The sequence below is a fragment of the Biomphalaria glabrata genome, chromosome 4, assembly GCF_947242115.1.
Source record: "Biomphalaria glabrata chromosome 4, xgBioGlab47.1, whole genome shotgun sequence".
In the NCBI taxonomy this organism is placed as follows: domain Eukaryota; kingdom Metazoa; phylum Mollusca; class Gastropoda; family Planorbidae; genus Biomphalaria; species Biomphalaria glabrata.
This window is the reverse complement of record NC_074714.1, coordinates 2,077,754-2,104,815: the sequence shown is the minus strand read 5'-3', so window position 1 is coordinate 2,104,815 and position 27,062 is coordinate 2,077,754. Positions and strand designations below refer to the sequence as shown.

At 38.6% G+C, this 27,062-nt stretch overlaps 1 protein-coding gene across 2 annotated transcripts; it reads left to right on the top strand.

The window, feature by feature from the left end:
* The first annotated feature begins 966 nt into the window (after positions 1 to 966).
* On the top strand, positions 967 to 24,259 carry LOC106056109 (chitin deacetylase 7-like). 2 transcript variants are annotated; one of them, XM_056027821.1, is made up of 12 exons: positions 967 to 1,021; positions 2,805 to 2,894; positions 4,365 to 4,986; positions 8,707 to 8,984; positions 9,719 to 9,988; positions 13,544 to 13,731; positions 16,009 to 16,112; positions 18,456 to 18,638; positions 19,163 to 19,307; positions 20,452 to 20,558; positions 21,038 to 21,182; positions 23,482 to 24,258. In XM_056027821.1, the coding sequence occupies exons 3-12, from the start codon at positions 4,775 to 4,777 to the stop codon at positions 23,566 to 23,568; spliced, it is 1,719 nt and encodes a 572-aa protein (XP_055883796.1). In that variant the 5' UTR covers positions 967 to 1,021; positions 2,805 to 2,894; positions 4,365 to 4,774; the 3' UTR covers positions 23,569 to 24,258. The 2 variants fall into 2 exon arrangements, with proteins under 2 accessions (XP_055883796.1, XP_055883797.1); XM_056027822.1 differs by lacking the exons at positions 967 to 1,021; positions 2,805 to 2,894; positions 9,719 to 9,988 and having other exon boundaries at positions 4,170 to 4,986; positions 23,482 to 24,259.
* The last annotated feature ends 2,803 nt before the right edge of the window (positions 24,260 to 27,062 follow it).

Genomic DNA, 27,062 nt, shown 5'->3' with positions numbered 1-27,062 from the left:
GCTGTGTGTGTCTGAAAAGGGGGGGGGGGTCGCTGCAGAGTTGGGGTGAGGGTTGTTAAAAGGTGTCGCCGAGCTTAAAAGGTTGAGAACGCTGTTCTATGGCGATCTCAAAGGAGGACGGCGAACAGAGGTGCCCCACAAAAGAGATTTAGAGATAAATAATTTAATTTATAGAGCGCTGTTAACAAACATGATGTAGGCTCAATGCGCTGTGATAACATTACAAACATAAACACGAGAGCTAAAATGACAAACTATTTTAACTTAAAAGAGCCATTTCGACCCTCACTGGCATAGAGGAAAGTTGCTGGAATCGAAGAAATTGCCATTATTATGTGTTAATGCACTGCTGTAAAAAAAAAAAAAAAAAAAATTCTCACTGATAATAAAGTTTAGCCTATTATTACAGAAATTAATTCATTTTCAGACTCTAAAACTGCCAGGGTAGAGCTTTGTTAAAGGGGAACAAAATTATTATTATTATGTTTTTCTCTGGCACTGCCAGGGTCGAGTTTCAATAAAGAGAAACCAAATTCATTGTAGTCCTTTTATCAGTGTCTACTGAGGAATTTTCTGGTGATGCAGCAGTACCGCCCTTTGACACGCAACGATAATCTTCTTAGGAATGTTAAGGGCATTGAAAGTATCTGTGAGGTCAGTTGTCATTATCCCCTCGGTAAATATAACAATGGAGTATATTACTATATTGTTATTTTAGATAACTTCCATAAATGCTTAATCTCCAATCCTAGGTTCCCATATTTTCTTATATTTCGATTTCATTTTTTTTTAATTATGAGACAGTGGTACGGCGATGTCAATAATGGTAGCGTTTTTTACTTTCTTTTTTATCAATAAACAGCAAATAAGGGCGACTAAAATCTACCGTTTTGTCGGTCAAAATAGACTTATCCCAGTACAATAAGTGATGAGTAGACTCCAGAACCTCTTGTGGCGAATACCTGTAATAAGGAGGAGTATCCTAATTGATGTATTTTGCAACTTGGTTATGTCGACTAAGGTAGGCAGATTCTGATTAGGCTGAACATCCTGCCATTGTGTGTTCAGTTGGATAACCCACATTGGCATTTGTCAACAATATTGAGGTTTAGGATATGCTTCTCGTAAGTTGTTTTCCTAATTACTCTGTCCTGTATTGCTGTAACAAAGCCTTCTGTTTCATTATTATTATTATTGATTGATAATGTTTGGTTTGAGGCGTTTATAACAATAGGCCCACTTGGACATTCTGTTCCATTTCTGTATTCATTTGAAAAAGTTATAAATAGGCCTATGATTTTTATATTTCTGTACAATTCTGCTTAAAAATAATAATGTGCACACAAAAAAAACACCATTTCATTGAACATGATTAATTTGGAAAGCCTTTAGGAGAGAAGACTTAAAAGTAAAGACGCAATAATAGGCCTACATAAAACACTGAACCCTAATCTTCAAATACAAAAGCAAAACCTTAACTCAGAAAGACACAAAGGACGTAATCATCTTTTTTGAAGTAACGTCTGAATTTTATAAGATAAGATGAAGGTACATTCCTTGTTCCATATGCTAGGACAAATTTGTACAAATGCTCCTTCTTCCCTAGTGCCATTAGAGCATGGAATGGGTTGCCCGAGCCAGCCGGGAAAACCAATGACTTGGCAGAATTTAAGTCAGTGGTTAACATGCATGACTAGATTGACTTAGAAGCCCGCGAAGGATGTAATCAAATTTTTTGTTTGTTTTGAAGTAACGTCTGCATTTTATAAGAAAAGATAATGAATTAAATAAATAGTTAGATGTAGACCTATGCATTTAGCTGACTAACGAGCATGTCACATCTCCTTAAGGTCATGTTTTTTCTTCTTTGACACTCACCTAAGCTGGACATAATCTCCACTAATTGATTTACGGCGAGCTCATATTTAAAGTTGGTTACCACGAACACTGATAGCTTTGTGAAACCCTAAAAAAAAAAAAATGAGAAAGAGGCCTTTCTTTGGACATAATATTTGCTTGGTTTCGCTGCCAAGTCTGCACCCCTCCCACCCCCTCCCCAAACACACTTTTTTTTTTCTCAAGATATGGCCAGCACTAATCTGTCAAGTCATCCCTGTCAATTATTTGAATTGGTCAAGCGTTTGGCCAGGATTTTACCAAAAAAACAGATTTCATTCTAAATAGAGAATCGACTACCAAAGATGATTCACATAACATGCTGCAGGAATAGGGCCTACATAGATCTAGACTAGAAATAATAAACGGCACTTATCTTATCTTATAAATTACAGACGTTATTTCAAAAGAGAAACTTGTATCTAGTCATGCATGTTATATATAGACTTAAATTCTTTTAAATCGTTGGTTTTCAGGCAACACACTAGAGACTTGCATTCTGCTATTTCGAGACATGCTAGATTTAGATCACAGACCGATATATTTTTTTTTCTATTTCAATGTTCTACATCAGCGGTTCTCAACCTTTTATGCTCGGCGACCCCTATTTACAATCCCCCACTTAGCCGTGACCCCCCCCCCCGCACACACACAGATACAGCAAAAGAAGAATAGACAATAACAATCCATTTTTTCAATGGTCTTTGGCGACCCCTGGCTAATCGCCAATCGACCCTCAAGGGGGTCGCGACCCACAGGTTGAGAACCCCTGTTCTACATCATAGATGCCCAAAATAACGGCCCGCATGCCACATCCGGCCCAAGTGATAGTTTTCAACAAACATACCTAGTTACTCTTTGTTCTAATATAAATTATTTCATTAAGATATTTAATGATTTTTTAATAGGGGCTTCTGGCCACGGTACAACAAACAAGCAAACACAAATATGAGTAACCCCATTACGTTGTATGGTGCCCATGGTGTTATGGTCTTACGGTAAGTCCACGTACCAACCCGAACCGAAACTTGCAAGTGACACTTGTTGGTGTCTGCTTGAACGTTAGAAAATTGTGTTGACTTTTAGTATGACAAAAGAAGACTAGAGAGCTTGTGGTTGTTTGAAACGCGTGAGCCCAGGAGGTGGGCCTACTTGCGTGAAATATTTTGCTCGTCATTCCGTCTGTGTGTTGAATAAATCATCAGCTCCACCTACAATGTATTACTTCAGACTTAAAGATTCAGAAAGGCAGGGTGGCTGAGTGGTAAAGCGCTTGGCTTCCGAACCGAGGATCCCAGGTTTGAATCCTGGTAAAAACTGGGATTTTTTAATTTCTGGATCTTTAGGGCGCTGCTATGTCCACCTAGTTCTGATGGGTGCCTGACATCAGTTGGGAAAAAGAAAAGGTGGTTGGTCGTTGTGCTGGCCACATGACACCATCGTGAACTGTATGCCACAGAAAGGTATGTAAGGAATGCTTCGTTTTTATATACGTTATAAAGTGAAAGTTTAAAATTTTAATGCGTCCTCCATATTTAAATTATTTCCTGCTACACATGGAATAGCTTAGACCAGGGGTTCTGAACCTGTGGGTCTCGAACCCTTTGGGGGTCGATTGACGATTTACCAGGGGTCTCCTGAAACCATCAAAACGGTGGAAAGTTATTGTCTACTCTTCTATTGCTGCATGTGTGAGGGTGGGTGGGGGGTCGCGGCAGAGTGGGGGATTGTAAAAAGGGGTCGCCGAGCTTAAAAGGTTGAGAACCCGCTGGCTTAGACAATTTCATTCTTCAGTTGAAAAAAAAAACATGCACAGGATTTATCTAATACCTTTTAAATTATATAGGTTATCAATAATTCCTTTTTTTTTTTTTTGCACACCGAATACACCAAAAGGATTGCTATTTATAGATTTTCCGCCATGTATGAAAATATCTAATGAAAGATAAGGAATAAAAGCGAATTCGTAGGAATGTGTGAACTAGTTGCCCAGTTGATAGCAAAGCTGCGTTACATTAGACACAACGGCATTGCAATGTCGAGACATAAAGACGGTTTAGGAGTGAGGCCACTATGAATGAGCCGTCGCCACAAGGCCGTGGCCCCATCGCCGACACTCAAAATTCTTTTACATGCAGAAAAGGGGAGGAAAAAAAAAGTCCTTTGGGTCCGATTTACGGATTAAGCCAACCTGTTGAGTCAATATTTCAAAACTCCCTAACAACTGACCAAGCAACTTTGGCACATCTTCAAAACAGGGGACATTTAAACACGGGCAGGGCCAGTTCGATCCACACAACATATGACGTCCCCTTGACAGGGGCAGATAATGGAGACACATTACTTCCCTCTGTGAACGCTATTAGGTGCAGACGTCAGTTGTACTGAATTTTTAAAAAGTTTGTCATTCTCTGTCATAATAGAACAATTTTCTACGTAACAAATATTCTTATTTATTTTTGTTAAAGAGCGAAACACAACACTGAAGAATAAGAAAATGTATCAAACTTGTCAATGAAAAGAAAAAAGTACGAAACGTTTGCGACATCAAGTGGCCCGCTGTGGAGTTTGAAAATATTAAAATCTAAAATTAAATCTTTACGCCAACAGGGAGTAACCCTCTGCAAGTATTCGCATCAAAAACTGTGAACTTTAATCAAAAAATTTAATTATAATAAGGATATTCTACTTCAATACCATTGTGAGCTATAGATCGCGACAAGGTTTACTGTAACGGCTAAAAGTGTCAAAAGTCGCAATTAATTTCTTTGGCTGTGAAAAAAATGTGCTGAAACAAGGTACGTTGATATTTGTAAACTTCCACTGTTGCCAACTTTAATTCAAAGCAAAACTACTTTGGCGTCTGCTTTTTAAAAAAATGCATTTTGAGAAAATAATCACCTCGGCGCTTTGTCTGGTGATGATGTCGTCTGTGACTTGGGCTCAGGAGTCAAGTGAATCGTCTTATTACGATGAGTCGTCATGCGACAATGAACATTTCTACTGTGATTTCGATGACCCCTCCATGTTCTACAGGTGTATGGACGGAGTGTTCCATAGCTTCAAGTGCCCCAGTGGCTTACATTTCAGGTAAGCTTTTTTTTTACAGTTGACTTAAAGGGAAACTCCGATGGTTTTTCAAATTTGAGCTATTGACATATTTAAATTCTGCGTAAAAAGTTGTAATAGTAAACATTGTACGATTTTTTATTTAAATGCTTAGAAACATTTATATTTAATAAATTAGTCAGTAAATTCTTGACATCTCCAAAAAAAATAAGGGGTTCTTTGAGATTTTGTTTTTAGGTTAGGCATACGTCACTTCCCTCAACAATACTATAATGCAAACTAGATTTGACCAATCGTATCGTTTCATTCTTACAGTAACTGTTAGCCTTAGTGACAGCCTAGTCAAGCGCTATGGTACAGTTATATATAGATAGATAGATTTAAAAGCATTAGGACAACCAACTCGAGAAAAAAAGTAACATTTTCATCTAAGCCCCTCCCTGTCCCAAGAAGAAAATAGATCGCAGGTCTGACTGGTCAGTGTAAGGCTAGTCTAGACTACGTGTAGTCAGTCATGACAAGACAACCAAGCGATAGTGTTTCTTGTGTGTTGAGTGGTCTGGCGAGAAGATACACACTCCCGTGGTTAGTCAAGCATGTAAATCTCTTTAACACGCATTTTTTTCTTTGCTTACAAGATCCTAGATCTAACTGCATAGACGAAGATATATTTCTTTTACGAGAATGTAAACGTTACTGTAATGAATTCCGTTATACAGTAAGTCAATAGATTAAATTACTAGGTTTGTGTGACGCCACATAGAAACCCGGTGAAAGTCTGACCGTTTTGGATGCGCAGGAAAATTACGTCAGAAAAATATCAATACTAAGTTATTGTTGCAAATAAAAACAAAATAATAATATATTCATTATCTGTAAATCAAAACAAATATTATATCAAAAATTGTCAAAACCATCGGAGTTTCCCTTTAAGTTGGCTCTTTCTACAAAGCTTCTATCAACTCACTCCGTCAGTCTGGTACATGCACAAGGTATCTTTCCCACTTCCCATTCTCGGATCAAGTTGAAACTTTACACAATTATTCCTTGTACCTAACAAAACATGAGCCAATAAAAAAAACCCATCCAATTCATTAATTCTACCAATTAGTTTTTTGCTCCGTTTGGGCAGCACACAAGATCCGTTGATAGTCTTTCTCCATTCCTTTCCGTCTCTCTTTCAATAACAATCTTTTAGGTTGTCTTCCCATCGCTTTCTCTGTCTGCTCTTCTTCTTTTTTCCTGGTACTGTTCCCTGAATGAAGGTTTTTGCCAGCCTTGAGGACCATGTAAATGACCATTGAGTTTAAGTTTGCGTTTTTGACAGTAGTTAGCAGGTCATCGTGGGGTCCAATCCTGTTTCTAATCACTTCGTTTGTGGTGCGGTTTTTGAAAGTGAAACCAGGATCTCTCTGTAGCATCTAAATTCTTCAGGGAACATTACCAGAAAAAAAAGGAGAAGAGGCAGTCAGAAAAAGCGATAAGTAGACAGCATGAAAGAATGGACAGGCCTGTCTTTGAAAAAAAAAAATCAATTCAATGTAAAAGACACAGGAATGGAGAAAGACGGTCAACAGATCTTGCGTGGTGCCCCAGAGGTTCAACAAACTAAGGATAGGTGAAGGAGGGATAATGTACTATACAAACACTGAAACTTTAATAAATCTCACTAAAAGTTTTAGTAGTTCAAGTTGACTTTTTCTAGCAAATCTTTTCTCAGACTTGTAAAATGTTTCACATGTTTCGGATGGTCCTTAAGAGTTGAAGATAGTTTACTTTCTAGTCCAAACCTCCCGCAGGACGACGGGGGACGGGAGAGGGCAGAATTTGAACCCTCGACCATCGATAAATCCGAACGACAGTCCAGTGCGCAAACCACACGACCAGGCAGCCATCCTTGCAATGAATTCTAGCCGTAAGTTTGCATCACTATTGTCAGGGCCGGTCTTAGGCTCACTGCAACCTATGCGGTCGCAGTGGGCCCCGCGCTAATTCTATGTCTAATTATTAAATTGCAAAATATATACGAAAAATTCCTGGAAATCTCATGAATTTATTAAAAATCTCCTGAAAAATAGACTAAATTGTCATTAGTGGGTGTCATTCATTGCAGAAAACGCCAATATACGCGCGATTAAAAAAAAGGCATTGTCAGCTTTCATGTAATAAAATGTAACAATCGGGCGAATTTTCACCTTAATCAGAGGTTTCAATACTTTATTTACTTTTATAGTCACTGGCATATACATATGCCATAGGTTGTAAGGTTCGTAAAGTAAAGTTAATTTGATCGCAGTTTTGTACTTGATAAAGAATTTTAAAAATTAAAATTAGAATTTTTTTTATACAGAATCTTAATTTTCAATTATTATCCTTATTCCCATCCAGACAAGGCCCCGCGCAATCAGTTTCGCATAGGGCCCCGCAATTGTTAGGACCGGCCCTGACTATTGTAAAAGAAAGATGTCGTCCTTATTCCCTAGCAACTTGTCATGTGACTAAAGAGGCCAATCCTTGATACACACCCACGATTACAGATCCGCTTTATGTGTGTTCAACTCTGTAATCCAGGAATCCATACCTACATTCCTGCCCTCCATGTTGGGTTATCCTGTGCCTACTTCTCCTAGGTGTTGATGTCGATCTTGTAAAGCAGGGGTTCTCAGCCTGTGGATCGCGACCCCTTTGGGGGGTCGAATGATCATTTGCCAGGGGTCGCCTAAGACCATCGGAAATATGGATTGTTATTGTCTACCCTACAATTCTGTATTTGTGTATGTGGGGGGGGGGGGGTCGCGGAAGAGAGGAGGATTGTAAAAAGGGGTCGCCGAGCTTAGAAGGTTGAGAACCGCTGTTGTAAAGCTTCATGTCACGCTTACATACGTCAGTGCATCTTACTTCGAGCAGACGACTTGTAACTCTCCTCTGTTAGATTAAAAAAACAAAGTAAAGTTTCCCTTTTCTGACCATGTGGTCTGTAAGGCAGATGATGTTAAGGTCATCTATTTCTTTGCCCAACGGTTAACGAGCAGGGAATCATGTGGCCAGCACAACGATCAACCGCTTTTACTTTCCCACAACTAAAGCCAGGTATCCATTAGAGTTTGATAAGCTCAGGGGCGTTCTAAAAATCCCGAGGTTCAAAATCCCAGTCTTCGCCGAGATTCGTAAGCAGAGTGCTTAACCACTCAGACACCGAGCCCCATCCTTTATTTAGATTAACAGTAAATAAGTATTATTCAACTAATATGTTTTGTTTTGTTTTTATAAAGCTTATATTAACTCACTTTGTCTGTCTGTCTTCCCGTCTGTCTGGTAAAATGTGTCTACACGTTATTTCTCCCACACCCATTTTCGGATCAAGTTGAAACTTTGCAAAATTATTCATTGGCGTAGACATTACATGAATCAATAAAAGAAATTAACCAACTAGTTAATTAACTACAGGTAATTAAGTATTTTGTTTGGTACAAACAATACCTTTAATTTTTCTCAAATATTGCTAAATGTGTAAGGTTTAGTCCCCTTAAATAATAGTTAAGGCTTTTTCTCCCACACGCATTCTCTGATCAGGTTGAAACTTTATTGTCAATTAATAATTGGTAATTAGTTATTTTGATTCGTATCGAATAAGGGAAATAACGTCTACAATATTGATAGGCTGTAGCTTTAAGGGGGGAGTTATTCCTCTAAGATAACCTTTGTTTTTAAAGGATTTGTTATGTTTTGTTTATGTTTCAGTGTAAGCAGCCAGACATGTGACTGGCCACACAAGGCGGATTGTTCCGGGAGTGATGACCATCTTCAAGAGACAGGCGCCTCGAAGAGTGGACACGAACAGGCGTCCCACAGTGACGGAGAGCACGGTAGTGAAGACCACGGAAGCAGCCACTCTAGCCCGGAGGAAAGTGGACACTCTGGATCGGAGCACTCTGGCAGTAGCGGCTCCAGCTCCAGTGGCCACTCTAGTGGTGGGCACAGCGCGAGTGCTTCCATCTCCAAACATGACTTAAGCGGAGGTGAGGCAATCTGGGCGTTGTTTCTTCGGTTGCTGGGGAACTACTTTTTTTTTAACGCGGACGTCTATTTTGAATGTATGTTGTACGGCAGAACTTTCTAAAATTGCCTACATGTATTTAACAATTTGCTTAGCGATAAATTCAGTTCTTGTTCACTCGATAATTTGCTTAAACGTAAAAAAAAAAAAAAAAACATTTAGAAAGTTCTGTGCTAATGTGTTGTGTGCTAACGTGTTGTGTGCTATAGCGTTTTGCTATACGCTTGTGGGTTGCTATGTTTGGTGTTAAACAATTTAAAAAAAAAAAGATAATGTGCTCTGCGGGTTGCAGTAAATAGGGTTGACAGGTTTTTGTGTGTGTTTCTCGGAATCTGTTCATCTGTGGGCAGAGAAAATTTCATTTCAAATCAAATTTCAAAAGTAAATAAAATGTCATTGAATTAATTACATCTATATTTAAAAAAAAATGAAATAAATTTTCCAAAGCTTAATACTATTGAAACTATGGACATTCTAAATTCTTCAACTCAATAAAACGTTGGAAGGTCAGGACACACTGGTGTCAGAAGGAGCACATTAGAAAGAAATGTGCGAATAGCCCTCTTAAAACATTTTTAAAAAATACCCTGCAGTCATTGCATTGAACGTGTAAATAACAGAATTTTACTAATCTCACAACTATAATACAAATAGCCCCTTTTATTTTGTGCATGCACCACCTGTTTCCCCCCACAGACGAATATTGGTTAAGCAAAGCTGGCGGTGTCGGTAAGCCTTGGTGGCGGCCATCGGGAGTCAGCCCGGGACAGTGGCAAGACTCAGTGAAAAATCCTCCCTTCCAGCCTCACGTTCCGTCGGAGCCCAAAGAGGGAGGAGAAAGCGAGTCTTCTGGTGGCGAGTCTGAGAAAAGTTCAACGAAAAAGTCCTCGGCCCCTAAGGCCAAATCAGGCTCGGAGCCCGCAGAAAGTAGGTCAAACTCCGCCAATCTTCAGTCCAATGAGGGAGGTGAGTAACGTCTGCAAAACAAAATAATTTACTTGACTGTCTAGATCTAGATTTGTTCAGTGGAGTAGAACGGTTTTAGGAAGGAAAGCTGAGGTATCCCAAAATTACATATGGTTTATTTATTTAATCTCATACCACAGCACCTGATCGGTTCAATACCTTATTTCAAAAAATTAACGCTAAAAAGCTAGAAATAGGATTGGTGTGTTGATTAATTTTATTATTCCTCAATTATAACTATTTTATTTAGTCCCCTGTTATTCCACTGCATGAGCTTACTGTTTAGGCCTATAAGCTAAGAATGTGTGTACTGGAATATGCTTTACCCCTAATCCCAAAAAGACGTCAGTAAATTATTTTGTTTGCATTTAGCAATTATCTTATTTATAAACAGCTTGGTTTATCGTTGTTTCAATTGTTGTTGGATTGATTTTTTTTTTTTTTGTGTTCACGCTTAACAAGCTTTTAAGTATACATGGATTTTTATAATTAGATAAATCACAATAATCTGTTTTACATTCTACTAAACAGTCAAAAGATATAACAATAAGAAATGAATTGTGGTAAGATAAGATAAACAAAAGAAGGGAAAGCGATAGAGATAAATGTCGCAGTGATATTGTAAAAAGTAAAGAGAAAAACGTTAAAAACTAGAAATGGAAAAGATGTTGAAATAGACAATATCAAGGATGCAATACTGGAAGATCACTACTGCCAATTAAATAAAAAAAATATTAGTTTGTGGTATAATTGGAAAAGCTTAATTAGAGTTTTGATTTTACAGCAATAAAAAATCTAAAAAAAAAAGTATATTTTCAAAAACACATAGATCTAGCTTCAATACCTCTAAATTATGTATCATAGACCTATATATGGTTGTGTTATGTTGTGACCTCCATGACCCCATATCGAAAGTGCCGGTAATGTACACTGGTTTGGGGGGGGGGGGGGGGTAAGCTAGCTATTTATAGATTAGCCTCCATTTCTTGAAGATTGCCAAATAAGTTTGTATAAGTTTGTAATAATTAATGCATGATTTTGTCATTATTATTATTATGGTTTTCCTACCATGATTTACTGCCAATCTGACGTTCTGAATCAAATGTTAACTTCTTAAGTACTATAGTGTATTTCTCTCTCTCTCTCTCTCTCTCTCTCTCTCTCTCTCTCTCTCTCTCTCTCTCGTTATCTTTACTGTGCTTTTAGAATTTATCTCATCTATGCAGTAACTACTGCAAGAAAGTCGTAAGTCATAGATTTATATTTGGCTGTGAAAGAATATTTTTAACGGCCCCCGAAAGAGGAATACCCGCTATTAGTTTTGTGTGGTCTGTCTGTCCGTCCGTCCCGTTTAGATCTCGTAAACTAGAAAAGATACTGAAAATCCCACCTCATAATATTTTAGGCCTTTCAAAGTTCTGATGCAGCAGCTAATTTTTTTTTCTGAAAACGAAAAATTAAAATTTTTGAAATTAAATATGCAAGCAGTTTTTTCGTAAAAATACACCATTTTTACAACTATTAACGGCATGGGCGTAGCCAGGGGGGGTTCTTGGGGTTCAAACCCCCCCCCCCCGAAATGAAATCCCCCCCCCGCAGGGGGGGGGGGGGGGAACGGAATTAAGTGACTGATTTTTGCTTTCATTTTGTTTATTTTAGGTGAGATTTTAATACTAAATCATCACTTACAACAGCACAGCCGAGGCAGTTTTGAGTTAAAAACCCTCTACCAGGGGGTTTTGAGTTTAAATACCCCTACCAGGGGGTTTTGAGATTTAAAAAAACCCTATCAGGGGGTTCTGAGATACAAATCCCTCTACCAGGGGGCTTTGAGTTTAAAACCCCCTACAGAGGGTTTTTAATTTTAAACCCCCTACCAGAGGTTTTTGCAGTTAAATCCCCCTCTTCTATAAAACAAAAACAAAAAACAATAATCCCCAAATTCCAACAGCACAGTTGAGCAAATTACACACTATAAAATCTATGAGCGTAGCCAAAGGGGTTTTGAGTTTAAATCCCCCTCCACCAGATGGCTTTTTCTTTAAAGTTTAAAACCCCTCCAGATGGTTTTAAGTTTTAAAAACCTCTCTCTTCAATATTATTTTAAAGCAAACTACAGTCACCAAATTCTAAGATCGTAGCTAAATAGGGTTTTGAATTAAAAACAAAACAAAAAAAACTCCAGAGATTTCTTAGTTTAAAACCCCTCAACAGATGATTTGACGAAAAAACTTTCCTTTTCGATATAAAATCTAAAGCGAAATTAGGCATGTAATTCCAAGAGCGTAGTAAAGAAGAAAGGTTACAAATTTCTACCAGTGGCTTGGGCTCCATTAATAAAGTGTGAATAGTCTTCTGCCGAAATTGAAAATCATTAAATGTGTCTCAACAAAGATGGCTAAGACAGATTTTAGGAGTCGGGTCTAAATCAAAGAAATCATATGCCGAACTGGGAGTCGAATCCTTAGTAAGGTTGTGACAGAGCGTCGCATGAGCGGAGCGCTGCGACCTCCTCCAGACCCCCTTGCTAGCAAGGGCGGGGAGTTTACAATAAACAATAAACGTCTTCCGAAAGGGTCAGAATGTAATAAAGATTAATTATGTACACACACACACACACACACATATATATATATATATATATATATATATATATAATTTTTTTCCGCGGGGGGGGGGGGGGGGGTCGGAGGAGGGATTCCCCCGGAATTGAATTCCCCCCCCCCCAAAACCCTCCCCGAAAAAAAATCCTGGCTACGCCCATGATTAACGGTATTAAGAGCAAAAAAAAAAAAAAAACCACGGGAAACTATGTAGCAAGGGGGACTACCATTTGCAATATTTTTAGGAGCTAGATATATACAAATGCACAGTTAAAAACGGCTATTTAACTGTGCATTTAGCTGGTATGTAGATCTATCCCGCACACTAAACGCCTCATCAGAAAGCTAGACAAAACCAAGATAACTACAAATATTACGGTCGAAACTTAGTACCCTGACTTATTTTACCACACATCCTTATTTCAAAACGAGGCTATATTTTTTTTTTTAAGTCTGAACCACATGAAAACATATTTTTTTACAAAGCTTATATGAACTTACTCTGTCTGTCTGTCTGTTTCAAAAAACTGAATAAGATATGTAACAAGCAAAATGTAAAAAAATACTTTTATAAAAATGTCTTCATAAGGCCAATAATTGAGCTGCTACTTACACATCTCTTAATGCTGAAAGATTTATCTCACTTTTCTTATAAAGTATAATTAGTTAATTACAGCTAGTCGTTTTTTTTTTAATTGATTGATTGAGTTGACATCGACAATGAATAATTGTGCAAAGTTTCAGCTTGATCCGAGAATGAGAAGTGCTAGAAATAACGTGTACAATATTCTACCCAGACAGACAGACTGACAGACAGAGCTGATATACGTTTGTCAAAATGTACACACTAATAACAGACACTAGCCTGGCACATTAAAAGTATAAAGCCACGTATTTAAATTGTGTTTGGATTGGTTCGCTGTCACATCTAATGTATTCTCACTCTCCTTAGACTGTGATCCTTCCAGTTGTCAGCTGCCCTCCTGTTACTGCCCTGGCACTGCCATCCCCCGTGGGTTGTCGGCGTCATCCGTCCCACAGATGGTCATGCTGACCTTCGATGACGAAGTGTCCGGTGCGTTCTATGGATACTACCAGCGGTTGTTTAGACCAGGTCGCTACAACCCTAACGGTTGTCCTGTAAGTACTCGTGGCCAGTAATCGTAGATACTTCTTTTCCTTATTGTACATAAAATACAATTCAAAATACCAATGGATCTCATTCACCAATCATAAACAAACAAAATTTAGTCACGTGATAATATTGATAAATCAACGAAAAAAAACTGTCACATGATATTCATTGTGTATTAAAAAATTAGATCATAATCTCTATAGACGATATAGAGAATCACGTGGCTAAATGTTGTTTGTTTACGATTGGTGAATGAGGTCCATAGTAATCAATTAGAATATGTCTTTTTTTTTCTTAATGTCTTAATGTTTAATGAACCGTTGGTCGAAAAAGTTCCTCTTTCAGACCCTGCGATCTAAAGTGGCCAGTAAAACGACCAACCGCTTTTACTTTTCCCCAATTAATGTCAGGTACTCATTAGAGCTGGGTGGACTCAGAGGCGCCCTTAAAGATCCCGAAATAATCCAGGTCTTCACCAGGATTCGAAGCCGCGATCCCCAGTTCAGAAGCCAAAACGTTTTACCACTCAGCCACCGCGCCCCCGTTTGAGGCAATGCTAGGTTAATATAAATTCAAACATGGGGAGAGCTTAAGGCTTAAGGAATCTCGCTTCTTCTCTAGTGTGATGAGTTTAAAAAGTGTGATGAGATTCAAAAATGTCAAAAGTGTGATGATATTCAAAAATGTCCAACCACATAAGGTACAAGGATAACGCCTTATATCTTTGAACAAACATCACACTTTATTCAACAACAAAGGCAAAGAATAGAGGCCTAAGCCCCAAGGATTCCTACGAAGATAAAGCTAAAATTGAATAGCTTAAATTCATAGGCTACGAACTGTTAACATGTGACTAAGTATTCCTTATCTCCTCCTCAGAGTCGTGGACGTTATGCTAAGTCAGAACGACCGCGTCCTCGGAAGTAATTATCGCACTGTACTTTGTCCTCAGTGTACAAAATTTGTACATGTTATTGCTCCCACTTCCCATTCTCGTATCAAGTTGAAACTCTGCACAATTATTCATTTTTCCTATAAAACATAATTAAAAAAAACAAAAACATTTTGTTAATTAAATAGTGGTAATTAATTAATTTTGTTTGATACGGAAAAAGTAATAAATCTTATAGTATTGAAATATCTGTTCATATTGTTGTAAACCTGGTGGTGACACAGATGGGGGTAGTGCTGTGTGTTTTTTAGCCTACCCAAATCGCCACAGTCCAGCGCAGGATGAGCGGTCAACCGAGACCAGTGACAGTACACGCCAGTTCGGCAAGGACCAGTGTCGTAAATATTACGCACGCAAGTCACGGCGAAAGTGATCAACTGGAGTGGTCAAGAAGGTTCGAGGCCAGTAGAGTCACTATATAAGAGCGAGTGTGTTAGAAAGACTGGACTTTACGTTACCTCGCAATGTGACCAGTACGAAGTTAGAGACAGACGGTGTGTGAAGTCAGGCGGAGCAAGGCTAGGTTTTGGACAGTTAGTGTGATGTTGTTGCCAACTGTACAGTATTTGTAATGTATTTGAAATAAAACTGTTACTGTTACTTTGGAGCCCTGATGAGTTGTGAGGTTCTTTAAGTTCGTTGTGTCGTGTGGTGCAGTTTGAAGAGAACCGAAGTGGGATAGAAGGAGAGAGGATCGTATCAATATGTTCCGGAAGCTTAAAGTCGGGACAAGCGAAACCTGCCCTTGCGGAGCATCACCAGAGAATGCTGACCTTCAAAGCCGCAAACTATATCAAGAGGCCCGAACAAACACTATTCGGAGAACTGACTGATCTGGAATCCACCGCGCAGTTCATCTCAGTTATAGGATTACTGATCTGAACAGTCCGACATGCAAAATGAGAACGAAAAAGAAGAAGAAGAGATATCTGGGTGTAAATGTGCAGTTCTTCCCTTCAGATTTTTTTTTTTTTTTTTAAATTTTTTTTTTTACATTTTGCTTGTGTTTAAATCTGTATTAAAATCAGCCCGGGTGTGTTCTCTGTGTACTCCCTCAAAAAGCTATTCGGAGAACTGACTGATCTGGAATCCACTGCGCAGTTCATCTCAGATATAGGATATTGATCTGAACCCTCCGACATGCAAAATGAGAACAAAGAAGAAGAAGAAGAGATATCTGGGTGTAAATGTGCAGTTCTTCCCTTCTGAATTTTTTTTTTTTTTTTTTTACATTTTTTTTTTTTACATTTTTTTTTTTTTACATTTTTTTTTTTTTACATTTTGTTTGTATTAAAATAAGCCCAGCTGTGTTCTCTGTGTATTCCCTCAGGTCCGAGGCTGCATGTACGTGTCTGGCAGTGGTACAGAGTATGATCTCGTCTACCCGCTCTACGCCATGGGAAATGAAATCGCAAGCCACACGATCTCGCACAAGTACGCCATCTTTGTCGTCTGCTAGATCTATGTTATTAATGTTGATGCTAAATCAACAACGGAACGTTTAAGGCCTATGTGTTTTTTCAACAGTGAAGAATCTTAAATATTGCAAGTTGTAGAAAAAAATGATACATTTTTTATTGTATTCATCGGCACGCGACGTTTTACCTTCACATATCCCTTAGTCTGTTGGACCGCTGGGGCACCACACAAGATCTGTCAACCGTCTTTCTCCATTCCTCTCTGTCCTTTGCCTTGGATAGAATCTCATTCACTGACAGGCCTGTCCATTCTTTGATGTTGTCTTCCCATCCCTTTCTCTGTCTGCCTCTTCTTCTGTTATGACAACAGCTCAAAACAACAAAAGAAAAAAAAAACTTACTTATTAAGCCTACATTGTAGCCAGGGGCGGACTGGCTATATGGGCATTTTGGGTAAAAGCCCGGTGGGCCGGTACTAAAAAGGGCCGGTACTAAAAAGGGCCGGTAGGAATACAGTGATCCTATTCATTTTTTGAAGTCGTGTCTGTATTTTGTAAGATAAGGGCCGTATGAATGCCACTATGACACGTATTAACTCTTTCTCTCCTAACTGACGATACCAACGTTGATTTCACCAAAATGTGGTAAATAATGACGGAGAGAAAGAGTTAAATTCGTAAAGGTTTTATAGTATTTTATTACAAAAGGGGCGCTCTGAGCTACGTATTTAAAACAAAAATCTTTTACAGACTATACTAGGGACTACTAATTGAATCTAACACATTTCCCGAAATAATGTAATAGCCTACATTCATAGACAGTGCTACTAGCAGTCTTCATCCTTTTAGGATTTTAGGTCCTTCACACTTTGAGATAAAAACAAAATAAGGCCTATATATTCCTTTTAGGGAATAGTGTTCACTGTATGCATGTGTATAGTTATTGATACATGATCAAACTTAGGATGGCTGCCTGGTTGTTCGGTTTGCACGCTGGACTGTCGTTCGGAATTATCGACGGTCGAGGGTTCGAACCCTGCCCGCTCCCATCCCGCGTCGTCCTGCGGGAGGTTTGGACTAGGAAGTAAACTATCTTCAACTCTGAAGGAACATCCGAATTATGTAAAACATTTTACAAAACATTTTACAAAACATTTTACAACACATTTTACAACACATTTTACAACACAATGATGTTGAGGACAGGTAAACCTAGCATCGGATGTTATTCATATAATATACAATTATGCCCCAGATAGTATAGAAATGCCCTTACCGATTTTGACAACCAGTCCGCCCCTGAATGTAGCCCAATAATCCAACAGGAATGATTAAAAGCCATACGATATCATATGTTGAGATATATTGACAACAAAGTTGATAGGACTAATACTTGATGGTATTTGAAAAGAGAAGACATTGTGGGTGATGAATGGGACGCTGAATTTGAGGGGTTTTTTTTACTGAACGTTGCTGTATGATACGCAATAACATGCCCCCCCCCAAAAAAAAAAAAAATAAATCAGTCTTTTCAGTTTATAAATTGTAAGCTTCATGTTAAATTTACTCATGGGAATTTATTACCAAATTTGAATTATAAAGTGTATTATTGCTTGATATATATATATATATATATATATATATATATATATATATATATATATATATATATATACAGTGTTACAGTGTTGTGTATTTATTTTTCTTGTTGTGTGTTGTAAGCTGTTCTGTACTGGTGTGTCGAGCTGGCCTACAGTCTAGCGTGTGTGTGTGTGTGTGTTTGTAAACACTTTGTTGTTGTGAGCTGTGTCAGACATTCTTGTTTAACAAACACTTTGAATGAAACTTTTTCTTAAGTGTTCTCTGTAAGGTTACTACAGTGTCTAGTCAACCGTTTCGCGGTCATCAGATACCAACGTATTCATCACCAAACTCCTTTGTAGCACTAGTTTTCTCTAATGTAAACCATCTTATATAATACAGACGTGACTTCAAAAAAAGAAGATGATTACGTCATACCCGTCATGCATTTAGTCAAAGACCATAGAGGTAATAGCGCTGAGTTTATCTGAACCTTTTATCTTATCTTATAAAATAAAGGCGTTATTTCCAAAAAAAGAAGATAATTATGTCCTACCCGTCATGCATTTAGTCATAGACCATAGACGTAATAGCGCTGAGTTTATCTGAACTTTTTATCTTATCTTATTAAATAAAGACGTTACTTCCAAAAAAAAGAGGATGATTACGTCCTACGCGTGTCCCTAGGTCAATCTAGCCCTGCCTGTTTAATCAATGACTTTAATTCTGCCAAGTCGTTTTCCTGTCTGACTCAAGCAACTTTTTTTCCCACTCCATAGATTCCCTCACACTTGGTGGTCTACAGCCTCCTATCAAGACTTCTACGATGAGTCGACTGGCATGCGTGAGAATCTCATCTCCAGGGCCGGTTTGCCTAAAGAAGCAATCAAGGGGTTCAGAGTTCCCTTCCTTCAACTAGGTTCCGACAACATGTACAGTGCCCTCTACGACGCTGGATTCCAGTAAGTTTACTTTCATTTTGATACAAATTACTTTGCAGTCTTGTTTCTGTGCCCATGTGTTATATTTAACTTCACTTACCTAAACAAATAAGTTGAACTGATTCAGTTAGGTTTTAGGTTTGTGAGTTATTAAGGTCGTTCTGGGTTTGTGAGTTATTAAGGTTGTTTTATGCATGTGAGTTATTAAGACTGTTTTAGGTATGAGTTATTAAGGCTTCTCATGTAAAGCAATTAGGCCATACAAACAAGGTATTCTTTTCTGGAATCATATAAATAATGATACTTAAAGCTTATATATACAAACTCACTCTGTTTGTTAAAAATAATTTTTTTAACACGTTATTTCTCTCAACCAACTAGTCAATTAATTATTGGTAATTAATTATTTTGTTTGATATCGAAAAGGGAAATAAACTATACATTATCGAGAGATATCATTGTAAATTAGGAGTTTTCCCCCTTAGATACGCTTTTTTTAACATATTTTTTTTAATATTTTGATTGTTTTTCTTTGTTCCCTTCAGTTACGACACGTCAATGTTCACTGGGTCGGAACAAGAGACCGGGGACCCCATCTGGCCCTTCACTCTGGACTACACACCCAGTAACGTGTACTGTCAACATGGACCTTGTCCACACAAGCAGTACCCAGGCATGTGGGAAATACCGGTAGGTCATTTTAGTATCAATCACTGACATGCTGGTTCACATTGGAAAGTAAGTCTTATGTATGAGTGATGCGTTCCTTGGTCATTGTGACCTTCTTATACGCGTTAAGATCATAGTCCTGCCAGTGAATCAATGACTTAAATTCTGCCAAGTCATTGGTTTTCCTGTCCGACTCAAGCAACTTCTTTCCTACTCACGTGCAGAAGAGTCTAGAGAGTAAGATCCGAGTCATGGAATCGAGATGCGGTTTACCCACTATGCTATACAAGGATCCTAAGTATCACATACAAAGACCGCATTACAAATCAGGAAATACAAAACAGGATCACAATTGCAACCGGGCCCCACGATGACCTTCTTACCATTCTCAAATAACGCAAGATAAGACTTTGCGGCCATGTCACAAGATGCACAGGGTTTGCAAATACGGTCATTTCACAAGATGCACAGGGTTTGCAAATACGGTCATTTCACAAGATGCACAGGGTTTGCAAATACGGTCATTTCCCAAGATTCACAGGGTTTGCAAATACGGTCATTTGCCAAGATTCACAGGGTTTGCAAATACGGTCATTTCCCAAGATTCACAGGGTTTGCAAATACGGTCATTTCCCAAGATTCACAGGGTTTGCAAATACGGTCATTTCCCAAGATTCACAGGGTTTGCAAATACGGTCTTTTCACAAGATGCACAGGGTTTGCAAATACGGTCATTTCATAAGATCCACATGGTTTGCAAATACGGTCATTTCCTAAGATCCACATGGTTCGCAAATACGGTCATTTCCAAAGATCCACAAGATCAAAGAAGTGATGGGAAGACAACATTATAAACAATAAAAACACAGCTTTATGCTCTGGCATCCTGGGTTCATCTGTCTTTATTTCATTTGCATGAGAGACCCTATTGTAATTTCATCATCCTCTCTGCATTGCCACCAACCAATCGCTAATACTTCTCAGCGTCACCTTAGAAACACACACGCTCCATAACACGAATATTAGAGGGCAACTAAAGAACCTTCACCTTCACCTTTCCGAATGACCCTACTACGTAAATACTGTATCAAAGTCTGTGGGGTATATCAAGATTGTAAAACTCGATATCAAGGCAACTGACTGAATTTGATATTTGATTTTTCAGGTACAAAGGTGGTTTGGCATGGACGGTCATTCTTGCGCCATGCCGGACGGCTGCAGTGCTACTGGTGATGCGGAGGAGACTTTAGAATACTTGAAGTCGAATTTTAGGTCAGTGAATCTAACATGATCTTACGATTCGGAGCTTATGTTTGACCATAGACATAAATAAATATAGACTGGCCGAAGGAAGTAGCTTCATGTAACTTGAAAACATGTATATCTATTGTTGTCGGATTTCCGAATTCTGAAAAGTTGCATGATCTTCATTCTTAGAGATTAAACAAAACTACACTGCCTCCTTATTTACAATATATATAGGTGTGTGGCTAAAATAGATAAGAATACTTAACTTTTACACTGCTCATAAATGCTGTATAATAAAGTACACAAAATTGCAAGTCACAAATTTTCGTTTCATAAAACTCTTTAATCGGCCAGTCTATATTTATTTATGTCTGTGTGTTTGACCCAGCGGGTGAGGGGCGGAATACAATAGTAAAATTACACGATTTATTTCGTTGCGCCTCAGCAAACTTTTTAAAATTATGTTTTTTCAATATTTTATTTTTGATTTGACTTTCTATCAGACGATTCTACCATTCCAACCGGGCGCCATTCGGCATCTTCATCCACGCCCGATGGTTCCACACTGAACATAATCTAGACGGCCTGGACAGATTCATTGACTATTTGTTGACCATTGACGACGTCTACATTGTGACACCTAGCCAGGTAAGTCAGTCAGTCAATAATACAAAGAACTTTCGGGTACAATGAACAGACGGAGATGTCTCGGTGAAAGAAAATCTATTTATAAATAAAAAAAAACCTTGTAAATATTAAAATAGAGGTTTACATTTTCTGGTGAGCTTTAGTTTTGTTTTTTTTTTTTGTTTTGTTTTTTTTAAAATCTCACTAGAGGTAGGGATGGAACAAATAGCCCGCACCCCAGTCCAAAAAGTCCGCCACGCCGTTCCACAAAGGGGGCCGTCTTCAGTGAACGGATTAGCTGGAGTGGCGGTCCTCGCACGGAACAGTGTCGGTAACATTCTAGGAATATGAGACAAGCTCCCCATGGTCAGCACTGCTCCTGACCACTTATAGCGTGTGGACTGTTAGTATCGGGGGGCGGTGCGCTGTGTACGCGGTATGGTCGACTTGCCCAGTCAGTCACTATCGCCACTACCGCTGTTGTTTAAATCGATGATGTTTTAGTTCTATCTTAGCTTCGGTGACATTCATTCGTTGTTCAATTCTTTTCTTGGTTCATGTGAAGCATTCTTTGTTTTGGTTTACACTGTTCAGTTGGTGGGGAGCCTGGGAACCTATAGCATACCCTAGTTAACCTGAAAAACCACCCTGACAGGGGGGACTAAGCAAATAAAAAATTTAATTTATCTGATTGATCAAAGTAAAATCATATGATGGCTGTCTGGTCGTGTGGTATGCGCTCTGGACTGTCGTCTCGATGGTTCGAACCCAGCCCTCCGCCAACCCCCGCAGTCCTGCAGAAGGCTTAGGTTAGGATCTAATAATCTTCAATCATGAAAAAACCTCCAAAAACATGTGAAGCGAAGTATGTGGTGGTTTGTGGTTGCAGTAACCAGCACTCTGATCAATGTTTCTATTATTTATAAAAGATGTAGGGTTGCAGCCCTTGCCATTGCCTACAGCTGTCGAGAGGACGTTAGACAACAGAACACTCCCATCACAGATTTACGGTTAAATACCGTAGTTTCGCACATGTACCCCGAACAAATTATAAAATAAGTAAAAACTAAATCGCACGACCCGCACCCTTATATACCCCGCATGTGCAAAATGTGACTTACCGTAAGGTACCGGTTTCGTCGGTACTACTTTTTTTTTTCTTGAGGTTTATAATATTGTTATAAACCTGGTCGTGGCACAGATGGGGGTAGTGGTGTGTGTGTGTGCAGTCAGCCGACGCAAATCGCCCCAGGCCAGCGCTAGACGAGCGGTCAACCGTGATGAGTTACGACGGTCAGCCGAGACGGGTGTCAACTGTCAACATGACGGTTCGGGAAGGATCGACATGAACAGAGCTCAGGGGCGTCACGAGAGATGTAGTGACAAAACTAGAAATGTCGACCGACGTTCCGTCCGGTTCTAGAAGGCCAGCAGGAACCCTATATAAAGAGCAGAGGTGTCGCAGTCAAGAAAAGGAGAGCCCGGTTCACTACAGTCCGGTCGACTACAGCACAGTTCAGCGGCGTGGTTCTGTACGGAGCATCACGACGGTTCAGTGCGGAGTACTATCAAGTACAGCTGAGACGAACGGCGTCTTGATCTTGGTCTGTGATCGAGTCCGACACCACGAGCCCAGTGTGTGAAGTCAGTCCTGAACTGTTGAACCCAGTGCAAGCCCGGAACGAGACGGACAGGCCAGTGCAAGAGTTGATACGGCGGTACGGTTGATACGGAGAGATATTTGTACAGCCTGTGTTACGTGTTGCCAATTGTACAGTATTGGCTGTAATTTATTCGACATTAAACTGTTACGTTACTTTGGAGCCCTGAGTTGTCAAGTTCTTTAGGTTGGTGTCGTGTGATGCAGTTTGCAGAGAGCCTGGACAGTGAGATTCGTAACAATATATTCAAAAAGCTTTCCAATGTACATTTCACAATCTCACATCAAACTATATGAGGTATAAAAACCCATCGGTATGTTCACAATTTCCGTTATGCTGTTCAAAAAAAAGGCCTCCGTATACACATTTGAGACCAAAAGAAAATCCGCTGCCGAGGACAGACGCAGACTGCGAAAAGAAAATCTTAATCGACCACCCTTGGACAATGGTCATGCTTGACCTGCATTTGGCAAAATATGTAGGTCACAGCTGGGGCTGCGTCGCCACGGGAAATACGGAATCCCTCATTAATCTTCGGAACCGAAGACAAGCCTTATTATTATATGCACGAAAATACGGTATTACATGTTTCCTTATTGTGTGAAATATAATTTAAACCATATGGAAGCTACTTATAGCTTTTCTTTGTTTCTGTTTAGGTACTTGAATGGATGAAGAACCCAACCCCACTCAGCAGTATTCGAAGTTTCGGCCCTTGGAGTTGTCATGGCGGTGCCACTGACTAAAAATAAGTACTATAGGGATGACAGAAACAGAGCTGTATTTCTCTGAAATGATTACCACCAAAGTGGCAAGTTGGTAGGCCTGTTAGTTCACAGTTCAAGTACGGTTGTTACCAAAAAGTTGCAATGATTGAATCAAAATATTGGTTAATCCTATTGTACATCTTGTAATGTTTATAAATAGTTTTACTGATAAACAGGAAAGTTTAACTCTTTCTCTCCTAATTAACAATACCATCGTTGATTTGATCCCATTAAATTAAATTTGGTTTTATAAACTTTAATTTGTGCTAAATAAAAGAGCATGCATTCTCCTAAAATAACTATACCGAAAGTAATGTTTTCTAATTACATACAAATATGTTATTGAAATTTAATGATAACAGGGTAGAATGTTCAAAGGTGAAAAAATGAACAATTCTGTCAGGACATGGGAAACAACTTCGGAGATAAGGAGTTAACAGCTGCTAAGATTGATAGCTTATAAATAGAAGACGACGTGTAATTTTGTGTGTGTTAAAATTGTGTATTGTTATGTGACACCCAAGTAACAAACATGATAGTATCTTTGCACTCTGAGACATTGAAAATATCAGACGAAATATAGAGGAAAGTATTGTAAAGGCTACACTACACCTAGTGCGCTATGCCAGTGATACCCAAAATACGGCCCGCGGGCCAGATCCGGCCCGCGAAGTGTTTCTATCCGGCCCGCCGAAACGTCAATTCAAAGGTTAGAAAAATCCCCCCGCCCCCTCCCCCCCCCCCAAAAAAAAAAAAAAGGTTGAAAAATAACGCTTTACCTACGTTAGGCCCCTCATTTTTTCTAATGCATTGGTACCACGAGATTGAACACTTTAATGGAAAATGTACCAGGAAAAGTGAACGGATCTTTACTTTTTGTGGAACATGATAATAAGCCAACATATTTGTTGTATAAAGAACGTGTTGCTGTTTAAACACAAGAACACATATGAACAGCACTATGAATCAAAGATGGCGGCATAGGTGTGAATATTTAACACAAAGAGACAAGAAAATTAGTCGGTGGTAAAACTTGCTAAAATGTTGCTCACATTTGAAGTAGAGAAATGGAACCCATTTTCCGACGCGTGAAAAAAACAACATTCCAATATCCCATTTGTTAATGTAAGTACTACAGCCATGGGTTTCTCATAAAATTAGTTTAGAGTCAATTTCATTTTGTTGAATTCATTTTTATTTTTACCTATTCGGTCATGTGGCCCGCGACACGAGTCTCGGAAATTAAAATGGCCCGCTGGTCGAATTAGGTTGGGCATCACTGCGCTATGCTATTTTATCTAGCGGCTCTGCACACTAAGTACTATTCTATTTTGTCTAGCGGATGTGCACACTAAATAATGTGCTATTTTTTTTTCTAGCGGATGTGCACACTAAGTGCTCTGCTACTTAGTCTAGCGGATGTGTACATTAAGGGCTGTGCTATTTTGTCTAGCGGATGTGCACACTAAGTACTGTGCTATTTTGTCTAGCGGATGTGCACACTAAATAATGTGCTTTTTTTTCCCTAGCGGATGTGCACACTAAGTGCTATGCTATTTTGTCTAGCCGATGTGCACACTAAGTGCTCTGCTACTTAGTCTAGCGGATGTGTACATTAAGGGCTGTGTTATTTTGTCTAGCGGATGTGTACACTAAGTGCTATGCTGATCTGTCCAATTGAATGCGCATTAAAGATACAGTGCTTTTGTGTGCAATAGATGTGCACTTCAAGTTCGATGCCATCTTGTAGTTGCTATCATGTGTATTAATTGGGTGATGTCTCGGGGTGTCCAGATTTTTTTTCAACTTCTGTTAAATGTCAATGTTGCTTGAATTTTTCAGCAAACTTCAATGTGTTTCATTAGATACTATGTGTATGGTTAGGGTTTCAATGATCTCATGTTTTCAAATATGTTATAATGTTCAAATTGTATTGTTTACTTGAAATATTTAGCTGACTTCACTTTTTCTTATACTTATCCTAGAAATTATGTCCCCTTAGCTGTAACTCTTCAAAAAAAATTACATCATATAGAACCCTCAAACTCTATGGTTACACTAAATATTTTTAGATTTAATTGTAGAATTTAATTTCAATGAAGATATTTTCTATTCACTGACCTAAACAATGTGGCGTATTGTATTAATTTTTTTTCACAATATTTTGTCATTATTTTACTTTTAAAATAGAAATAAATAAGTTAAATTGTTTCAGTTGCAGAGTTCTTTGTTTCATCAAGAATCTAAGTAGCTCATATTTAGACTTAGGTCCACGATGTATTTGGGAGGCAAGTTGTCTTTACTAATATCGGTGACGCTTCTTTCCATTTGAGGTCCAGTTGAGGTCCAGTCTCTTGAATCGTCAATGAAGGCAGAGCCGACCTTAGATAATTGGAGGCCCCATAGGCAAAGTTAATTTGACCCCCCCCCCCAAAAAAAAAAGATGAAATAGATAAATAAATAAATAAATAATAAGCATCGAAAAACCTAACCTTCAATCCTAGTATACTCCAACAACAATTTATAAATATATTTTATTTTTTTTTTAAATTCTGTTCATCTTGGATTATAGACTATAATGTTGAAGTCCTAACTATTTTTTTTTTCAGTAGTAACTAACTACGTTGCACGATAGCAGCAAGGAAATGTCACGGTTGAAACGAAAACAAAATGCTTTTGACTTTGGTGTGTAGGATTTTAAAAAAAAAATAGAAATAGTCCAAGAATCAGTCAGTGATCTTTGATTTCTCTCCGCTATGCAATGAAAAGCATACTGGAATATAAGATTTAGGCCTAAAAATCCAGCAATGTATAGACCAAAGTATGTGTTTTAAAAGAAATTTTGTTTTCCATGAATATTTTGGCACGAATAATCTTGAACCAAATCAGAAAGTAATGGGCGATTAAAGTGTCATTTATAATATTCATATTTGGCTCTTTTAAAAGCGACACATTTATATCGTGTGACCTATCCTCGTCGACACTCTCACATACACTAAATAGATTATGTCACACTGCGCATTTGTTTTTTTTTATCAACGAAGAAATGGTAGGTCTACATCCTTGCACCGCCAACCAGTCTTGCCCTAATTACATTTCGGCACGAACAGAACGCATTTTTTACAATTTTATTTAAACTTAAGTACACAGCTAAAGCAGCTTTTCTGTGCTTTACAAACTGCCTAGGATCCGCATGTGCATGTTCTAATTAAACATGCTTATCCCCCCCCCCCTGCAATCTAATCCTCTTACAGTTGCTGTGTTGGGTGTACGCGATCGTCTGGCTCACGTCTGCTGAATGTACTTTCCCTCTTGGTGTTAAGCTGACCTGTCTCACTTCCCGCGATTAGAGCCATTTCCGGTGTAATACAAGCCTAACAAACAAATGTCACTCTGGACTGATTTCTCACGACTTAACGTCAAATCCTGTCACAAATTTCGTGATCATTTCTGTAACAATGACCTACAAATAG